Source organism: Rhopalosiphum padi, chromosome 1, assembly GCF_020882245.1.
Source record: "Rhopalosiphum padi isolate XX-2018 chromosome 1, ASM2088224v1, whole genome shotgun sequence".
In the NCBI taxonomy this organism is placed as follows: domain Eukaryota; kingdom Metazoa; phylum Arthropoda; class Insecta; order Hemiptera; family Aphididae; genus Rhopalosiphum; species Rhopalosiphum padi.
The window spans coordinates 42,444,835-42,464,816 of NC_083597.1; the positions used below are offsets into that span (position 1 = coordinate 42,444,835).

The window sequence follows — 19,982 nt, forward strand, 5'->3', positions numbered from 1 at the left end:
GTTACAAATCTAAAATATACATAGGTAATACACATAACACATTATATGTAACCTGGTTACAAGGATTAACTTCATCGCTGTGGTACTTAGCACTATTTCTTTACGATTTCGCTTATAACTACTCATAATCTAGTTTTTTAAATGTTCGTGATTCATAAATTGTCATATAAATACTTTTTTTTTTATTGAAACTAAATTTTATAATTATAACAACCTGTATTTACACGCTATACAATAAGTTAATAAATAAATTAGATAATATTTAAGAGATGACAATGGAAGTAAACCATTGGCAGGACCTCGTAAAAAAATGTTTTTTTTTTTTTTTAAACAAACACTGATTTTAGTTTTAGGACTTCGTAAATCGCAAGAGATCTGTTGTTTTACATATTGTCAGACAGATTTCAACAAATTTTGTATTATTAAAAGGTTAAATGGCTATTTAATATTAAATATTTTAAATAATTTAATATTTTCATTAGAAAATAAATAAATAAATTTGAATTCGAGAAATTTTTTGTTATTTGGTTGGTTGTACAGTTGGGTCTAAATATGTAAGATTATTAATTTGGTGAGCTGGTAATTTTTAATTTGAAACTTACCGATCTAGCGATGAGCCTTGATATATAAAATTTATATAATTATAACTGTGTCCGATTTTTTTTATTCTTAACGATCAGTGACAATAAAATTGGAGTATCACCGACTTGGACGCCACGTCCTGTTCTCTTTACTTATTCTAAAGTTAAAAGTTGGTAGTCCTTTTTCGATTTCCAATCCTTATCATTTATCGGAATCTTATCATTTTTATCATTCTTATCACTGGCTTTCTGTCTAGAATCGAGAATATTAAAATATTAAAATTCAAAAATTGTTCAACAACACTATTACCTACCTATGTAATATTAATTTTTGTTTGAATTCCAAACAAACATCACATTTGGATTCATTGTTGGGTACCAGTGCAGTAAATTAGAAAATTATGGTCAATATCGTCAGGTAAACATTTTAAAGCTTGTGTATGTTATTGTATATATTTAATATAACAGTAATGTAAAATATAAAATTAATAATATATATTATAATACTTGTTTAGAGCAAGAAAAATTATTTTTCAATTTAAATTGATTATACTTTAGTTTTAACATGTTTTGTAAATCACAATAAACTTTACAATTTAACTAGTGAAAGTATGAATGGAAATGTGATAGAAGAACGAATAAAAAAGTTTCAATTTTTTTTTTTTGTACTGATTTACTCTAAAATATCAAAATACATTAACAATCACTATGAAAATCTATATACACACTAAAATTAATCTAATCTCAACTCAAGTATAAATCAATGTAAAGAGTGATTCAGCAAACATGCTCATCCATGCTTCTCCAATAAGGCAATTATTCAAAATCTGACTTTTGGAATTTTAAATATACTCAATTACAAATTCTTAAGATTTTTTTGTAATACTTAAGAATTGTCCTCTGAAGATACAGACTTCTATTTTTTAAATAACAACACCGCTTTTAAATAATACATATTTTTAGTAGATAATTTTTCTGAAAAATGTTAGGTATTTATTAAAAACTTTGTAATAGATAAGTTTTGAGTTATTTAACTTTATATACTAAGGACAATAATAATAATAATAATAATGTTTATTTGTAAGTAATTTTCTTTTTACATAGAATATATCTTACAGAAAATTATATATTACAATTAATAATGAGTTAAATTAAAAATATATATTAAGATAATAAGTGTGTGTAAAAAATTTGCAACCCTCCGATAAGCTGACAATAGAACCATAAAAACGGATCTGGAAGCTCTATGGGAACCATAGCAATTTAAACTTATAAAAATAGTTTAAGTACAATAAATACTTGCACTAGAACCAATATTACACATATTTTTATTTTTGTAAAACTATTTCAAGGGCTTATTCTTAATTTAAACTTTTTAATAACTGCAAAACTATTCACTAAAATCTTAACTTAGGTATAACAATATTTCTAAAAAAAAGTATCTACAAATTCATAGTAAAATAGTGGTTTTAATTTAAAAAAGTAGACGTTTGTATCACCTGCTTCAGTAGTACGAAAAATTCTCGAGAATTTGAAAATATGGTCTTGCTAATTGCAGGAACTAATTTTTTTTCTATTATACTTATCATTAAATGTTGCATTTTAAAATTTCATAGGTATTTTGATTTATAATACAATTTATATGCAGTGGTGAAACATGCGTTTTTATGTAAGTTTAGAAGACATTGAACAAAAAATTAATTGGGCATTTAATTTTAATTGATATTTCTAAAATTGGTTAGACATTAATGTCAATATAACATCAGAAATAAATAATAATTAATAAGAAAACTGTAAATTATAATTTATAACCAACCACGAATTATGATAGCACATGTTTGCAGTGGTCGACGACGAAACGTTGATAACCAAGTTGGTAACGGATTACTTACCTGTCCTTCCAGTGGGCACCGTTGTAAACTTTTAAGTTTTAACTTTACAACAGCTCTAAAATTTAATCATGTAAATAAAATTTAAAAATAAGTTATATAAATACATTTGTTGTATTATAGACTAGTTTGTTAATACAGGAAATACTTAAGGCGGCAATTTCTGTAGTGTTTTTTTAAAAATTCGTATAAAAACAAAATTGAACATTTTTTAATCATTATTTTATATTTACGAAAAATAATTGTATTTAGTATATACACCTATTTAATATTTTGTATTAATTTTAATTTATTCATGATAAATTCATTAAAGTAATCGACAACTTTCAAGTCGTATGTGCATCGTTAAAAAACCATTTTTACTTTTTAGATATCGGATTTGTCCCAGCCGGAATGGGTATACTATTTAGAATGAATGTATTTTTTACTTTAATTCGACCAGTGGTTTTACTGTTCTAATAAACTATCATGTTCGAAAGGTAATCATAACAATAATTAAAAACGACAAAAACCAATGTCGGTAATAAATAATTATTATATTATTTTTTATTCGTTTGGTCTGTACTTAAGAGATCGTGAGATGGTGTAGAGTGTGCGTGTAGTTTACAAATCAATAAAAAAGTACTCAAAGTGTACTAAGTACATCAGTAAACCAATTATAATTGTATATTTTAAATTTGGTGATCATCTGTAGAAAAATGCTTTCCAAGTTGGCCAAATAACTAAAAAGCGAATTAAATAGTTCAAAAATTCAAATAATTTAAGATTACACACTAGTTGTAGATGAATTGTTCAATTCTTTATAACGTAATTGTGAACATGGATAAATAGGTAAATTGACTCTAACAGCATGAAATTGAGTCTGCTAAACACAAATTTGCTATTTTACGTTCGAACGTTCGTAACTTCATAAGACTGAGACAACAAATGCTGGTATAATGCCCTGAATACAAGTTATAAAAAAAAAAAAAATTGGTAGGTAAGGTTTAAAGTATTTGTCTTTCAAAAGACGAAAGATATTTAAACCATATAATTGTTTAAAACATTTTTTGACTCAAAAGCACTGGCACAACTATAATCATTAATAAAGTATTTATATATTGTAAACAATAATGCTAAATCATCGATATCAAACTCTAATTGTCTGACGTCCGCAATCGTTATATTAAAAATAATGACTGAAGAATTGTAGGTAGGCATGCGATTAGTATTTAAAATATTTTAAGAGTGCATTATGACTTGTTTATTTATAATAGGAACGACAAATTGTTAGCGCCTATAGCCATTATAAGTTAAATTCTCTGCAGGATATTTTTCAATTTGATACCAAACCATCAATATATAAAATCTCATATATATTTTGTTCAAATTACAGTATCAATAGACAATCAACAAATACTTGATTCATATTAAATATATTAATTTTATTATTGATTCATCTTAGGATTTTTTTTGTTTAGATTTTGTCGTTTTTTTAGTAGTAAATCAGCTGCTATTACAAAAATCCATCGAAATATTTATCCACAACATTACCTTACTAAAGTAATTCAACCAGATGGTTCAAGCTTTACCATTAGATTTAATGATCCTCGTATGATAATTAAAGTAAGTGTTTTATTGTTAAAATATATTTATTAAACAATACATTTTAATTTTTGATTTTAGTTACCTTTAGACATGGAATTAATAAGTGAAGAAGAACGCAAACGCAGAATGGAAGCGAGAAAGCCAAAACAAAAGGTCAAAATAGTAGAGGAATTAGAAGATTCATTTGACAGGACAAAGTATTTAAAATATTTTAAAAAGTGACTATAATCATGTTTATATACAGAGTATAAAATTTGTACAATAAATATGAATTAATGATAATCAATAATTAGATGTAGGATGTTCAAAAATTATTATATAATATATAATTTACATAATAAAATAAAATTTAAAATTCAAGACATTTATTTTTAATAGAATTGACACATCGGCAGATGAAATATTAAGCAGGAAAAAGTACAAATATATATATATTTAGTATAGTATATTCATAAATAAATTAAACAATATAAATGCAATTCGAACTCTGGTACACACCTGACCGATGGCTGCAGACTTTTCATATGTTATATGTACACAATACTACAATAATTCTGACACTCAAAAAAACTACTTCATTATAACTAATAACTTACGAATATATTTTAATTAACTATAATGCTTAATTTATTGACATTTTGTGTCTTATAATTTAATTTTCTATTGAAAATGTCTTCTATGGTTAACTTAATCCTTAGTTAGCTTACCAAATATTATGGTAATTTTTTTTTAAAAAAAGATATAAAAATTATATATTGATAGAAAAACACATAATATATGTATTGGTAATCAAAATAGGCACGTTTTTCTTACTAAAACAGAATGCAATACAGTATAGAATATTAAGACAAAATCTTTTTTATAAAAAGAATTACAAAGTAATTCCACATCTGTATTATTATAAATAGTGAACTGAAGGTAGACAATGACAAACAACATTAAAAACCCATATTATACAAAATGTAATCAAAATAACAAACATCTTTAACTAATTCGTACCAAATATTGGAAGATTTAATCTCACTGTAAACAAATATAGTTATCCCCCAATTGGGATGTCACCAAAATATTTTATATCTATTTAAGTAAGTTAATTTCTATACATACACTGTGTTGTACTGTTAACCCCAAGCTTTATTTTTAGATTTAGTTAATATATTGAATGGTAAAATAAATCAACTAAATAGTACATTAAAAAAAAAAAACAAATGAGTCTGAATAGTCAAGTATAACAAATCGTAATATTTTCATAGTAATAATAATGCAAATTAGTATTTTCACTTATCCTGATTACATTAAACATTTATTAAATTTATAACAGATACATATAGTACATTATTGAAATAAAATTTTATTGACTGGGATTTTATTTCTAAGTTAAAATACTAATCACAAAAATTATTACATTGAAACTGTAATTTAAACAAAAAAAATAAAATATAAAAATATATTAGTTTAAAGGAAGTATCAATATCATTTAACTATAATTAATAATATTAAATTTCAATTTAGTTTTGTTTTAAAAATTTGTTTGAACTATAAAAAGACCATCAACTTCAAACATATATTATACAAAAATACATTTATATTTATGTAAATCATATTGAGTTTAAGCTATTAAAATGGAAACAAATTGATAAAATAGAACAAATTAGAAATCATAATTATTAATATATTTTAGAAAGCAATATGTAAAACCTATATTTATAAATATACACATTAATTAAATACGATATTTATACTTCCTTGAAAAAATATCAGTACGCTAGTTAAAATAACTATTAATTTATATTTATAATATTATAAAATAAAATAAAAATGTTATAGAAGTAATAGCTAGTAATTGACTATTGGGAACTTAGATTAGCAGTCTAAAATTATATCTGTAGTACAGGTACAAATAACAAGTATATACATGATTTAAACCTCTGCAATAATCATGAATATCCTCAGAAAATAAAATGGTATAAATCTATATTACATAACACAATTGATATGTAATTTATTATAATTTGACTATTCAGACTCAAAGGTACCAAAATTATATTCACACACACAAAAATTGGGGCATCAGAACAAGCTATGCACCTTACCAATATTGAAATTAATTAAGGCCCGCAGTTATTCTTATATTACATCACATATTCATATTAAATATTTCTTAATATTGATACTGGCCTACTGATGAATTTTCGCTTTGGGCTTGGTACACTTGATGTAACATTTTTAGTCAACACATAACTACCCTTAAATAAAGGTTGTTGATACGGTCGTTTATTGTTAACTACAGTCTTATTTGGGGGCTGAACTACATATGTCAGAGGCATGTCTTGAACAGATATCAAATCGTCAAAGTTTGTTTTATACTCTGATGCTTCAATGCCGAAGCTGCCATCATTTGAACTCTCTTCAATTTCTTCTTCATCATCAATCTGAAATAATTAAATACATATATATATATATAACAATTTTTTTTTAAAAATTAAAATTGAATCTTCCTCAGAAACTTTTATTGAATTTAACAACTTACATCATTGCCAAGGTCATTAAGGTTAGCTAAATCATCTAGGCCAAATGTTATTAGCTGATATGGTGAATCATCCTTATCGATTCTTGACTCATTATCAGATTCTTCTTCAACATCACTGATTCTGTCATCTTCAGATGTCATTTCTTGGCTGATTATTTCTTCCTCCTCCTCTTCTTCATCATCAAAGAAATAACTGTCACGTCGATCATAACATTCATTCATCTCACCACGTTCCAGTAAATCCAAATGTTCTAGAAAATATTTATAATTATTTAATGGAAAATTATACAATTTAATTTTGTTTGTAGCTTACCAGGATTAAGCATTGCACGTCTAATTGCAGAGGGATCTTTACGCGACCATTTTTGCATCTCATCATCCATTTTTGATATTTTGCTGGGATTCATTGTCCATAAACATCCTTTTCTTGGGGCACCTGTACTACCAATTGGTTTTTCAATCTTTTCAAAACACTTATTCAAACTAAGGTTGTGACGAACAGAGTTCTTCCACCCACTACTGGCAGTCTTAAAATACGGAAAATGTTTACTGAAAAAACAACACAATTATTAAAGTATTAAATCAATATACCATTAGTTATTTAAATACATATGTTCAAATTCATACCACATAAAATTATAAATTTCTGAAACTGGCAAAGATCCAGAACTTGAATTTTTTAATGCCATAGCAATTAAGCATGAGTAGGAATAAGTAGGTCTTGGATAAAGACCCATACTTTCATTCATTTTGTTGCCATTGATTCTCGATTGAATTGGTTTTATTTGCTGCTTAGGCCTAACAATTTTGTAATGCCCAGAAATAGTATTATTCACAAAAGAAATTGGAACTGTCCTAGAAGTTACAGTTGTCTTTAGGGTAGGCAAAGCTGATGGCATTGTTACACGTACAGTCATTAATTCAGTCTTCTGTTGTCCAATACTTGATGTTTGACTTAACAAATCAGATAGCCTAATAGCTTTTGGTATAGGTTTGAGTTCTTCCACTTTAGTTATTTCTAATGGCAATTTTTCAGATTTTATATTTTCAGGATTAATTTCAGGAAACTTTATCATAACTTCTTGAGGTTCCACTGAGTCAAGCTTCTCTTTTTTAATCGTAATAGGTAGATATGTTTTTGGTAAAATTGGTACATCAACTGGTTCATCCTTAATCTTAATTTCTGCTGCAGCAGATGATGGTATTACAGAATTAGGATTAACCATGATAGCTGACTCTAAATCGCCTTCCATAAAGTCTAAGTGATGATGTGAATCAGAATCAGAATTGAGCCATAATCCAGAATTGAGCGGATCCATCATAGACATCATATTGTCATCATTCAATGACAATGAATCATCATAGTTGAAACTATTATTTGATAGAACACGGTCATAATCACTTTTCATGTCAAAGTCTATACAGTCTTGATAGAAAGTAAGACTATCTAATGTTCCAAGATCCATGATGATTGTTTAATTAATATATCTGAAAAAAAAATAAATGTTGAACATTTTAAAAACAATTGATATTAACTATAATTGCTGTTGTATATTGAATTAACATAGCAAATTAATATAGACTTGTATATATTTTAGATTCCTTGTATAAAAAATTCAAACATAAACCATAGAAAAAATGTATTCAAAGCATATTTTGACAGTTATTTCATAAGTTGCATTTGAAGCCAGAAGATGGCGCTACAGGTTAATACTAAAAAATCAATAAACTCGTCTTTGAAAAAGGGGGACGACGGTAGGCCTTTGGTTGTTAAATTACGACATATGTTATTATATTTGTTCTAAAAACGTACTTGAAATTATGCTTTCAGTCATGAATAATTCTAACCTACATCAATGACGAATACGATATTTTAAGAACAGTTTTTATTGATTTATTCTTAAATTTAGTTTTGTATCTACATTAACTTCTATAGTTCTATTGAATTTTCTAAAATAGCAAAATATGAATTACTTCGTTTTTCTATAGATCAATACAAAAAATATTGCTACTAGAATTTTTCCGTCTAATATTTATATTATTATATTAAAGTCATAACGGAATAAATATCTTTTAATATATTTAGAGAAATTAGGCACTTGTTACCGCTGGCACGGCATGGTCGCGTCTACTCTATTATTTAATAATTAATGGAGATTTATCAAAAAATTATTATTGTTAATACCTATATATTAGGTAAATTAAGCAATAAGCAAGTCGTCCATAATCCTAAAATTGAATAATACGACTATTATACCGAGCTAAATGTATAATAACACATTCTACCTAGTTTTATTTATCATTTATTACCTATAACCGATGGGAAATTTACCAATTAAGTTATGATTGACTCATTCCTTAAAATATTATGATATGGCATCTCATACGTGCAGGCACGCACGTTACGCGCTTACGCTGTTGTGCATTGAGTAATTCAATTATCTTATCGCCGTCATTATCACGAAATGTTATTATATTGTATTGATAAAATAAAAGATCAGTTAGAATTGGCGGTATTCATTCATCGATCAAAAATGACTCGACATACATTCGCATTAAATGATTACAACTACACACGTGAACGGGATCTGTATAATTATTAAATATTATTACTCTTATAAAATGTTTGTTATCGATTCACGTCATAATAGTGTAAAATTAAAAACACCGTCGATCGTAATAATTATTACCAAGTTTAAATAACGAAAGTCTACTACAAATGTCTTTGTAACAAACAAAACAAACATAACCCAATAAACGAAGTTCAATTGACAAATAATTAGAAAAAAAACCGATAACGTGTGTAAACGGTTTAATAAGTGGTTTTTATTAGGGGAATAAGCTGTTATATAGCTGTTGGTGTACAACAAACGAACTATTGGCGTCGCGTTGTACATAATGTAATACCAGAACATTGACAATAATAATTATTGTAACGACAATTATTAATAATAATAATAATTATTATAATAATTATTATAATAATTATTATTATTAATAACAACAAAAATAATGTGTATTAAAGCGCGTATTGTTGTTGGCATGATATACACGTAGTGTCTGTCGAATACCGCGATAACGAAAAAATAATTTGAATGTTTCTGAATAGTACGACGAAAAACTTAAATACCTAAACCATAAATATGATACGAAATCAAAGGAGATAGCACCACCACCGCCCACCAAAACAACAACAAGTAACATTGGGTAACCTTGGGCGTAGAATAATCATAACAAGACACACATTTCGTAGACGGCTCGGTTTGTGGACCGTTTGGAGGGAAAACGTTGAACGTTCCCGCGCGCGCGGACAGCGGAACCACGGACGTGGAGCGAAACGGGTGAGTGACGAAGCGAGAGGGGGTGAGACGGACCTTGAAGATTGAACACGCTCTAGCACCGGCACAGTAAAAACCATTTATTTCGTTCATGTACTCGGGAGGACTTTCTATAACAAAGAAGAAAGGCCCTCGCGACCGCCGGTGAATTATCCCGGTCGCGGTACACGCCGTAACCTTCGACCAGTAAATAATAAATACCAGACGCGAGAAAGATTTACCCGAGACGTATCATCCATGTACCATTTCATAAAAAACGAATAAATCATTAAATCGACCACCGTTCCGGAAGGGGACACGTGTTTTTCTTTTGTTTCCGGACAGTCTGCATAAGGTGGAACAACGACCACAACAATAACAAAGGAATAGCTAGGATATCACATTATGTTGACCGGTACCGCATACGCCGTGCGCGCGAAACGACAACAGACGTATGCGATGATAAAATCCCGATATTATCGTGTCAGTGATACGACGGCATACACAAAGGCACAAAGTTCGCTATAATATTATTATCATTGTTCAATATTTATCGTATGTATCACAATAATATAATAATAATAATAAAAAAAAAATTATTATTATTATGCATGGAACTGCTCGTCGCCGCCGTCGTCATGGCAACCACCATCGGCTTACACGATCCATTATGGCGGGACCCCGGGCTTGACCTTGTAGAATTTTTATCTACCGGCGGAGCGCGGGACCCGGCAACCGGCGCCGAACTATCGTTTTTGCCGGGGCGGCGCAATTTGGGATTTTCTAAAACGACTACGGTCGGTCGACGCGATACGCGCATCTATAATGTAGATTCACTAGGTTTATACCGTTTAAGTTGCCGCCAAAAGTTCGCTCACCTGTACGTCGTAAACGTGTCCGTGTGTAGTAAACCGGGTATGCTATCTCGGCCGCCGTGATGATTCTATATCAGTTCCCTGTGCAGTCGTGGTAATGTCTAGTGTTGTCGGTGGTGTGTGGGTGACTGGTGGTCAAGGGGTAGTAGTACACCGGTGATATTACAATAACGATAATAACGAAATAAATTTAGAGATAGCCGCCGCCAACGTCGATATTTAGCGCGGTATATGCCGCTACTGGATCAACCGAACAACCACTACGGTATTTATTCACGTCGAAACGAGTAAAAGACGACTTACGCGTAATTATCGGCGTTCGTGGCCGACTGGCGCGAGTGATACGTGAAAACGAGAGAAAAAAAAAAAACCAAAAAATAACATAAACACGACGAAAAATTGGCGCGCTAGGTGTGGAACGACCGGGAACGACGATCATTCGTGTGTGTGCGTACACTGCAACGGGTGGCGCGGGGGAGCGGTGGTGATGGAGGCGAAAGCGCTGCGCGTAAATACGTTATATGGTTGGAGTGCCGGACAAAGAACGCGTTTCCCGTACCCGGCCTAGACGGACCAATGGCAGCGGTTCCCGCGACCGCCGCGCTTCCCACCATAATGTGCCATTCATCGCCCGCGAACGGACCGTCGTGTTGGCAACACCGTTCGGCACTTCCACTGAGTACACCGAGTAAAGCGCCCGGCAAATAAAAGTCGATAATCATCGCACGCGCCGCCGGCTCGGTCCCGCGCCGTCCCGGTGTTCACCGAGCTGGCGAAGCTGCTTCCCGACACTTGGGGCTTGACGCTTGGACAGTGGGTACTTACTACTTGCCACTTGTATAATTTAAACGCCCTGTGTGGAATTGTATACTGTATAGTACACAATATTTTACATCGTCGTCGCCGTTACGACAATCGGTGCGGGACCATTTATTTAATTTTGATTGTTCAACTGTTGTCGCCATCATCGTGGGGATGGGCTGTAGGAAAATTATTAACATTAACACTTGATTGTCCTTGTAACCATTTACCGAATGTGAATATTTTTTACATAGTTCTTCGTAAAAGTTTACGTCACTGTCGTAATACTTGAAACGAAACTTCGCCGCCATGCGGCACTGAAGGGCAATTTCTCGGGATTCCGTTCTGCCGTCGTACATCATTTTATAAACAAATTATTCATGATATATTTACTTAGTTGCGCTACGTGAATTTTAAATAAAAAACAATACAATAATATTCTGTCTACGTGGTACGATTTATATTTGAGGTACGTGTTCAATTCCGAACACAAGTCAACTCGATGTGTAAAAAAAATACTATCATTATTCGTTCACTCAGTTTCTGTTAGTAATTTATATGCTGTTTATTATTAAGTTAGTATTGATGTTTATTTTAGCCCGACAGCAGCTGCGATCTCCGGGTGCCGGTACAAATGTGGAAACATACATTATACATAGGCAGTTATATAGTAGTTACTAGTTACTAGTCGATATTTTAGTTTACTTTACTACATTCAATACAGAACATAACAATAGCAGCTGCAATACAAGAAAATAATATGCACAATTGCACAAATAACTAATAAGCACTATGCACATGTTCTTCTTACGGTTCAATTTAGCCGCGTATATTGTGTGTGGTGACACTGCTTACATTGTAAAGTTCTCATAGGGGAATTTTCTCAGTTCAGTGTGGCCAATGTTATTGGTATACGGGTACTGGTATACGATCTTAGACTGCACCGAACCTAAGTCCTGATAAAATATAATTGTTTTAAAGTTTTATCTTTAAAGACCGTGTATTAGGCATTAGCCATTATAATTAATCATTCACAGTTATTATTCAATACTTATTGAATTATTGAGTGACAAGTAAATACTAATAATGTAAATTGAATATTGATGCTTCAATTTTTCCAAAAATATTTTGGAATGTCGCTAAATACCTAGCGTTTAGTGTTTAACGTATTTGTGTTATTGAACGTTAAAAACCTAACATCAACCATGGCTAGGAACGCGGAAAAAGCAATGTGAGTTTTTTAAATTAAAACATATACGGTTGTAAATGCTATGTATTTTAATTAAAATGTACAATCAATATTATTAAAACATGCTTAAGATTGTAAAAACTGTTACAAAACAGTAAATGAAAAAAAAAAAAAAATTCTCAACATTTATTTATTCTATTTTATTTAAATATTGAGAATTGAACTAGTAAAAAAAATTAAAAATTAATATTTACATAATATACCTTAATAATTTATTATATTTTTGTTATTCATAGGACTACTTTGGCTCGGTGGAGAGCAGCTCAGGTGAAGGAACATGGTGGCAAGGAAGAACGACGGCCATACTTAGCTACTGAATGTACAGACTTGAAAGCAGCTGAAAAATGGAGAGTTCAAATTATCAGAGAAATATCAAAAAAAGTTGCACAAATACAAAATGGTACATGTTTTTAACATTCATATTTCAAATATTTACAATTTATTTAATTTTAGCTGGACTGGGAGAGTTTAGATTACGTGATCTTAATGACGAAATCAATAAATTATTGCGGGAAAAAAAACATTGGGAATATCAAATACGTGAACTTGGTGGTCCAGATTTCTTACGAATGGGACCAAGAATGCTCGATCACGAAGGCAGAGAAGTACCTGGTAATAGAGGTTATAAATATTTTGGAGCTGCTAAAGATTTACCGGGTGTTCGAGAATTGTTTGAACATGAACCTCCTCCACCTCCACGTCGTACTAGAGCAGAACTTATGAAAAATATAGATGCTGATTATTATGGATACATGGATGAGGAAGATGGTCTTCTATTGGCCATGGAAACAAAAAAAGAAAAAAAAAGTATGTTTAAAACTATTAGTTCAAAAATCAATTGATAATTTTTTTCATATTTTATTAGTGTTAGAAGCTTTGGGTCAAAAGTCAACAATTTGTGACGAGATGGATTTGGTAAATAATTATATAAATATTTCAATACTTGAGCATAGTTTGATATTTTATAATAATTATTGTATTATAGGCTTTTGAAGAAGTTGACAGTGACGATGAAGATATTTCAACTATGTTTAGTAGTTCACGTTATATACATCCACCACCTGTTCCAAGTGATCAAGATATTCAAAATTTAATTCTTGATTATAAAAAACGAGAATTACTAGAAAACTTTGCTGGTATACAAGGTGGAAAGGAACACGAAGAAATAGAAGATCTAGCCAATATATCATCATCAGATGATGAAGCATACACTAAATAAACTGCATGTAAAATGTGAAGTATTTGTAATATTAAAATTTACCTTTTAATGCATTTAATATATTCATTCTGTCGGATCTATTAGAATTAAACCTCGACAAATAAATGAAAATTCTCTTACTACAACTTGTAAAGTTTTTTTATTGCTTCTTTCTCTGAAAAACAAAAAAATGAATAATTACAGTAATTGTACAATACCTAATAATTATTAACCACATAAAAATAGTCATTGAACTAACTTAAGTACACGTTTGAAAAATTTAGATTTCATTTGTTCTGTTACATTTGGTATTACTATATTTTGTACTGTTACAATATCATGAAACCATCTACTTAAATGTTCACCATAATTTCTATTCAATACATACAAAACTTCACACATAGTATCCAAATTTCTTTTTACAACATCGCCCTCTGTAAATAAATAAAAAATTGACTTAATATTAAAATTACATTTAGAATTGTAATAACTTACTAAGAATGCATATTATTTTCATAACAAGAAATTGACCATTATCATCTATAACTTTAAATAATGATCTATGTTCTCTACTTGAATTTATAAATGCAGTTAAAAAAAATGTTGCTGTTTTTGCCAGAAATATTTCATTAGCACATAATGCTTCAGAGGCTAAAAATTGAAATACATTTAATCTATGATGCATTAAAATTGTATGCGGATTAAATTATTACCTAGTTTGAAAACAAATATAAAATCTACATTTGGATTATCCACAGCAATAAATGGCCATTTTCTAAATATATGCCCTTGAAGAGATAAATAAGCTTCAATTACATCTCCAAGATTAAACTGATCAGCAGGAGATGCTTGTTCAAACATAAATTTTACTCTCATACAAATTTCTTCATACGTAGATTTAAGAAGTGGAATACTTGCCTCATATTGTCCAAACATTATAACTGCCTAAGACAAACAATAATTATCATCATAAGTGATTAATACTATTACTCAATAAATAACTAAATTACTTCTTTGAAAAGTATCAAGCCTGCTGGTTGTGGGGATTTTCTAAATCCAATCATAAGAATTTCAATAACCATAGTTGTAGCTACCACGCAGTTTTCTCTTTCTTGCATTAGTTTGGAAATAATTGTTTTTAACAATTCACAAACATCCTGAAATTTTTTTTATAGTATAAATAGATTATATAATGTTTATCAGATGGATTGAAAATTTATTAACAATACCTATATTATCATTGAATAATGATAAAAAAAACCATATTAATATTATTGTCCATACTATATTTATGGATATATTGAAACTAAATAGTAAGTTAATAATGTGATGGACATAAATTATTATTGAAGATAGTACAGAATTAAAATCCAGTTAAGATAGTTTTTATTTTTTATGAAATTCAAATTTCCTAATATTTTCATACTATAGCCCACAAGAAAAGTAAACCTTTTTTTCACTAGAAGACTGAGGGCCAGTTGTACCATCTCTTATTAAACTCTGATTACACTTAATCACTGACAACAGATATTTTAACCGGGCTAATTCGGCCGATTAAACTGTGATTAACTTTAATCGGAGACGGTACAACTGGCTCTGATAGCAGCAACCTGATGTGACTGACTCAATATTATTGGTATGTGAAATTTTGGTGGGAAATGCATTTTTGATTGGAATATGGTTTACATCCCATCAGAATTTAATACAATGTAAAAAACGCATTAACACAAATGTACATTTATAAACTTAGTAATCTATATCCTGTTTAAAATGAGATTGTTACATGGCGGCGACCAGATTTCATCGAACAGAGTCAGACAATAACTGTTTGTCAAACCCACTGAGTCACAATCTCATTTTGAACAGAATATAGTGAAAATAGTTTTTACATCAAATATCACATAAAAAAAATATATTAAATATAAAACATTTGATATTTAAATACATCAACTTATGAATCTTACTAAAACAATGAACTTACAGCATATAATGTATCTTCTGGAGAAGAAATGAAATATTTCATTCCCGTCTTTTGAAGAAGATTAAAAATGTTTTGTATTATTTCATAGACTACAACGTTTATATCGATTGCTGATACTAATGAATTAAGAACTTTGATTCTATCTTGTAGCTGTGATCTATGTTTGGTAAATTCAGCATTATCCTAAATAAATTTAATTTAAATCAATTATTTAAAAAATGAAATAAAAAATATAAATTAACCTCAATAGCTAATATATTTGCTATAGCATCCAAATTAGGATTAATGAATGTATCCAAAAATGGTTTATTTTTTGGATATGATGTAACTGACAAAATAACTCCAACAGTATTCATTAAACGTATTTCTTCTTTAAGTTTTTTTACTTTCTTTAATACAACCTAGAATATTTTGACATTTTAATTTTTTATAGATAAACACTAAATTCAGATTTATAAAACTTACTATTGCTGTGTTTAATATAACATCATTGTAAGGAGCAATGGATTTTCTGCATTCTTTAGCTATATCTCTAAGAGCAATAGAGGCTGAAGAGAACATATTACTATTATGAAGACCCGTCATTAGTAGAGGTACAATTAATTCTAAATAGGATGGATGCGTGTTCATCCAATAATAATATGCTCCTAAAAATAATATAATACCATATTACCATGTACACCATATGCAATAATAAAATAATATTAATATTTTGTATACCAATAGTGTCCATAGCAGCTATGGAAGCTTTTTGATCTATTTGTTCATACGGTAATGAAACTAAAGATGACATTAATTGTTCTATATGAGGATGGGATTTATGGCTTTGAAGAGGTTCTGATATCGCAGTGAAAGCATATAAACATGCCTCCACCGTTTGCCATTGTGCAATTGCAGTTTCATGGTCACATGTTACTTGTTTGTAGATTGTTAGCAACACATCTAACATCTCAGATTGTAAGATGAAATAACAGTAAGTCTGAAACAATATTTAATACAAAATATTATATTAGGTATGGTTTAATATTACAACAAAAACTGGTGATGCAAGACAATTAAATATTATGGGTAATGTATTAAGAAATGTAGGCGAATAAGTCTGACATATGATCAGAAATCAATAGTCAATTCTAATATAGAAAAACCACTAAAAAGTACATAAAATGCAAAAATATTGATAGGTAGAAGGTGGTGTTTTTTTTAAAGTACATAATAAAGAAAATTTTAGTATCGGTTGCCTTTTAAGTTATATACACACACATATATATATAAATACAAAAAATACCATTATTTAATAAATTGGTTAATAACTAATAAGTAAAATAAAAATGCATACAAAGGTATCAGATATGTCTTGTCTATAACATCGAAATAATTCTCTTTCATCTGGAGTCCATGTTTCTAAATTTTCGGGGTATGCAACTTTTTTTAATAAGACTTGAGTTAAGGATATATATAATGGCTTAACAATAGTTAGTAATGTATTATCTGGACCAGCATCATTTGATAATAAATCATCCTAAAATAAAAATAAATTATTAAAAATAAATAATATGGACTATTAAATTAAGTAAAATAAAAAATACTTACTTGTAATAAAAACCAAAATGTAAATGTTTTCTCACTATAATTTTCATTTACAGGATAATAACCAGGTGCATTTGTACAAGTTAAATATAAATTAAAAAATTTTGTACATAACTCTCTGGTATTATCGTTTAGAAGGCCTTGTACTATTAGACGAAAATGTTGATCACCAATACCCAAAAATAGATCAAAAAGTTTATCTACTACAATATTCTGTAAATAAAAAATCATTGTTATTTTTCTCTTATTAGTTTGAAAATATTAATTGATTTACTTACTGGTTCTTCTGTAATTTCTAAATGAAATAATTTATCAGATAATACTATCACTTTACTTAAAACTTCAAATACAGTTGCCACACATACAGATGTACGAGGGTGTGTACACAATGATTTCAAAGCATCAATAGCCAATAAAACACATCTAAAGTGAATCAATTAAATTCAATTATATACTTAGTTTTAATATTAATAATTGTATTTGATATATATTAAACTTACACTTGACTTCTTTCAGGGTTTAAAATGACAGATATAAATGTATCCGTGAGTTGATGACATTTAATGAGATCAAAACCTATATCCAACCAAGCTGCAGCACATTTTAAAGCATGCACTACAATTGGGTCTAAACTGTCGCTTTGAAGAATACTATCCACAATAGATAAAACTAAATAAATATTTGTAAACGATTAGAAATAAATAAAAAATATAAAATACATATTCATATTTAAATACCAATAATTAATAAATAATAAAAATTTACCTTGTAGAGAAGATTGTTGTAATTCTTTCCTTACTTCATTTCGCTGTGTATGAACTAATTTGGTTGCACCAAACTAAATTTTTTTTTTAATTTTAATTTAAAAACTATTCTTGGTGTATAAATTAATAAAAATCTTACTTCGTCTGGTAGAGCCATTAATATTTCTAATATCATAACACTGACATTTATAGATGATTGAGATAGAGAATTCCTAAAAGTTTCCATCAGTTGTGGAATTGCATCTGGCCAATGATGTGGTATTGTACGGACTACATATGCACAAAGCTACAAAAAACAATGTTTAGTTACATTAATTAGTAATTATAAAAATAGAAAATAAAAACTGTAAAAACTTTTATTTGTAAATCAATAAGGCACATTAATTACAAAATGTAAATTATTACTATAAATATAAATTTAATATTTAGTATTTTCCTTACACAGTAACATAATTTATTTATTACATTCGTTGGTCCTGATGAATTGTAGTATTTAATTAGAGTGTCTAATATTTTATCTCTAAGAAGCACATAATCAGTTCTTTTCAATTGTAGCCATTGTTTTGTAATTTTAATATGAAGTGTAGTAGCACCAAAAAATTGTATCTCATGAGGCTGGAACAAAATTAAAATAATTTCTCGCAGTTGAATAAATATTATTTAAATACTAATACTAGGAGGTGTCCTTAGGTGACAATTTCTACCTCTGGTAGTCACAGTTACCACTTACTTTAGATGTATCTAACATACTCCATACAAGGTTCCAGGCATCTACAGAGTTTTGAAAATCTAATAAAATTTTATGAACTTCCACATTCTGATTGCAATAGAACTCAGCTAAAGCATGTTCAACAGTTTCTAGAGACATTATTGGTTTCTCAATGAAAATATAATGTTAAAAATAAATGAACATGAGTTTTTGTATAAATCATAAATATTCAATTCTAACGTTCATCAAATTCTGAAAATGATGTTGAGAATTGAATAAAACAAATAATAGTTTAGAATATCAAAATTACATTAAAGTTAATTTATAGTTATTGATAACACTAAATAATAATAATATTATTGTCTATACCAAAAAATTAGCAATTGTATAGCAAATGTATTATAAAATTTAAAATTTTAGTAACTAATAAGTACTAAGAATTATTAAATAAGTAATAGGTATTAGGTATTAGTCAATGTCTATTGCCCAATAGATAATAAACTACAAATTTACAATTTTATCATATTATTATGAATTATCTGAATTATCAAATAGCTTGATAAAAAAACAGTGCAGCCAAATAATGTAAAAATTGAGTTCCTAATCCGAAAAATGTTTCATAATTCGTAATTTGGCACTGCTCGATACGATCAGCCTAATGGCTGCAGCAGATTGCTATTTTTACTTTCTTGATTTTTATCAAGTATGGTAATTGAAATTAAAAAAGTCTGAATTTTTAAAACTTCAAGAATTTGTGTTAAATAGGAAAATGATAAAAATGTAACTCAATTGTAATGAGTAGGTGGATAATTAGGCTAGCTTCAACATAAACTATTAATGAGAGAGATCCGATATCCAGGGCCATATTTATGCAAGAACAAATGGGACATTTGCACTGGGGCCACTCGTAAGAG

General features: G+C 29.0%; 4 protein-coding genes across 6 annotated transcripts; 2 read left to right on the forward strand and 2 right to left on the reverse strand.

The window, feature by feature from the left end:
• Window positions 1-817: 817 nt before the first annotated feature.
• Window positions 818-4,417, forward strand: LOC132918440 (large ribosomal subunit protein mL55). The gene is made up of 3 exons (XM_060979663.1): window positions 818-999; window positions 3,931-4,075; window positions 4,136-4,417. Exons 1-3 carry the CDS (start codon window positions 983-985, stop codon window positions 4,277-4,279), a joined length of 306 nt encoding a protein of 101 aa, XP_060835646.1. The 5' UTR covers window positions 818-982; the 3' UTR covers window positions 4,280-4,417.
• Window positions 4,406-11,223, reverse strand: LOC132918438 (uncharacterized). The gene is made up of 5 exons (XM_060979661.1): window positions 10,783-11,223; window positions 7,215-8,075; window positions 6,901-7,136; window positions 6,588-6,838; window positions 4,406-6,489 (listed from the first exon to the last, which is right to left on the reverse strand). The coding sequence occupies exons 2-5, from the start codon at window positions 8,051-8,053 to the stop codon at window positions 6,208-6,210; spliced, it is 1,608 nt and encodes a 535-aa protein (XP_060835644.1). The 5' UTR covers window positions 8,054-8,075; window positions 10,783-11,223; the 3' UTR covers window positions 4,406-6,207.
• Window positions 11,224-12,261: 1,038 nt separating this feature from the next.
• Window positions 12,262-19,524, reverse strand: LOC132918437 (importin-13). 3 transcript variants are annotated; one of them, XR_009660497.1, is made up of 19 exons: window positions 19,090-19,522; window positions 18,801-18,974; window positions 18,499-18,645; window positions 18,361-18,433; window positions 18,096-18,264; window positions 17,874-18,018; window positions 17,599-17,808; window positions 17,345-17,527; window positions 16,729-16,987; window positions 16,474-16,655; window positions 16,251-16,409; window positions 16,009-16,191; window positions 15,038-15,184; window positions 14,741-14,972; window positions 14,523-14,678; window positions 14,287-14,461; window positions 14,091-14,202; window positions 13,033-13,166; window positions 12,262-12,536 (listed from the first exon to the last, which is right to left on the reverse strand). XR_009660497.1 is itself a non-coding variant. In XM_060979660.1 (18 exons), exons 1-17 carry the CDS (start codon window positions 19,225-19,227, stop codon window positions 14,112-14,114), a joined length of 2,823 nt encoding a protein of 940 aa, XP_060835643.1. In that variant the 5' UTR covers window positions 19,228-19,524; the 3' UTR covers window positions 12,262-12,536; window positions 14,091-14,111. The 3 variants fall into 3 exon arrangements, 2 of the variants coding, with proteins under 2 accessions (XP_060835643.1, XP_060835642.1); XM_060979660.1 differs by lacking the exon at window positions 13,033-13,166 and having other exon boundaries at window positions 19,090-19,524; XM_060979659.1 differs by lacking the exon at window positions 12,262-12,536 and having other exon boundaries at window positions 12,836-13,166.
• LOC132918439 (pre-mRNA-splicing factor ISY1 homolog) lies at window positions 12,557-14,173 on the forward strand. The gene is made up of 5 exons (XM_060979662.1): window positions 12,557-12,811; window positions 13,066-13,229; window positions 13,283-13,636; window positions 13,695-13,744; window positions 13,815-14,173. The coding sequence occupies exons 1-5, from the start codon at window positions 12,786-12,788 to the stop codon at window positions 14,046-14,048; spliced, it is 828 nt and encodes a 275-aa protein (XP_060835645.1). The 5' UTR covers window positions 12,557-12,785; the 3' UTR covers window positions 14,049-14,173.
• Window positions 19,525-19,982: the final 458 nt, after the last annotated feature.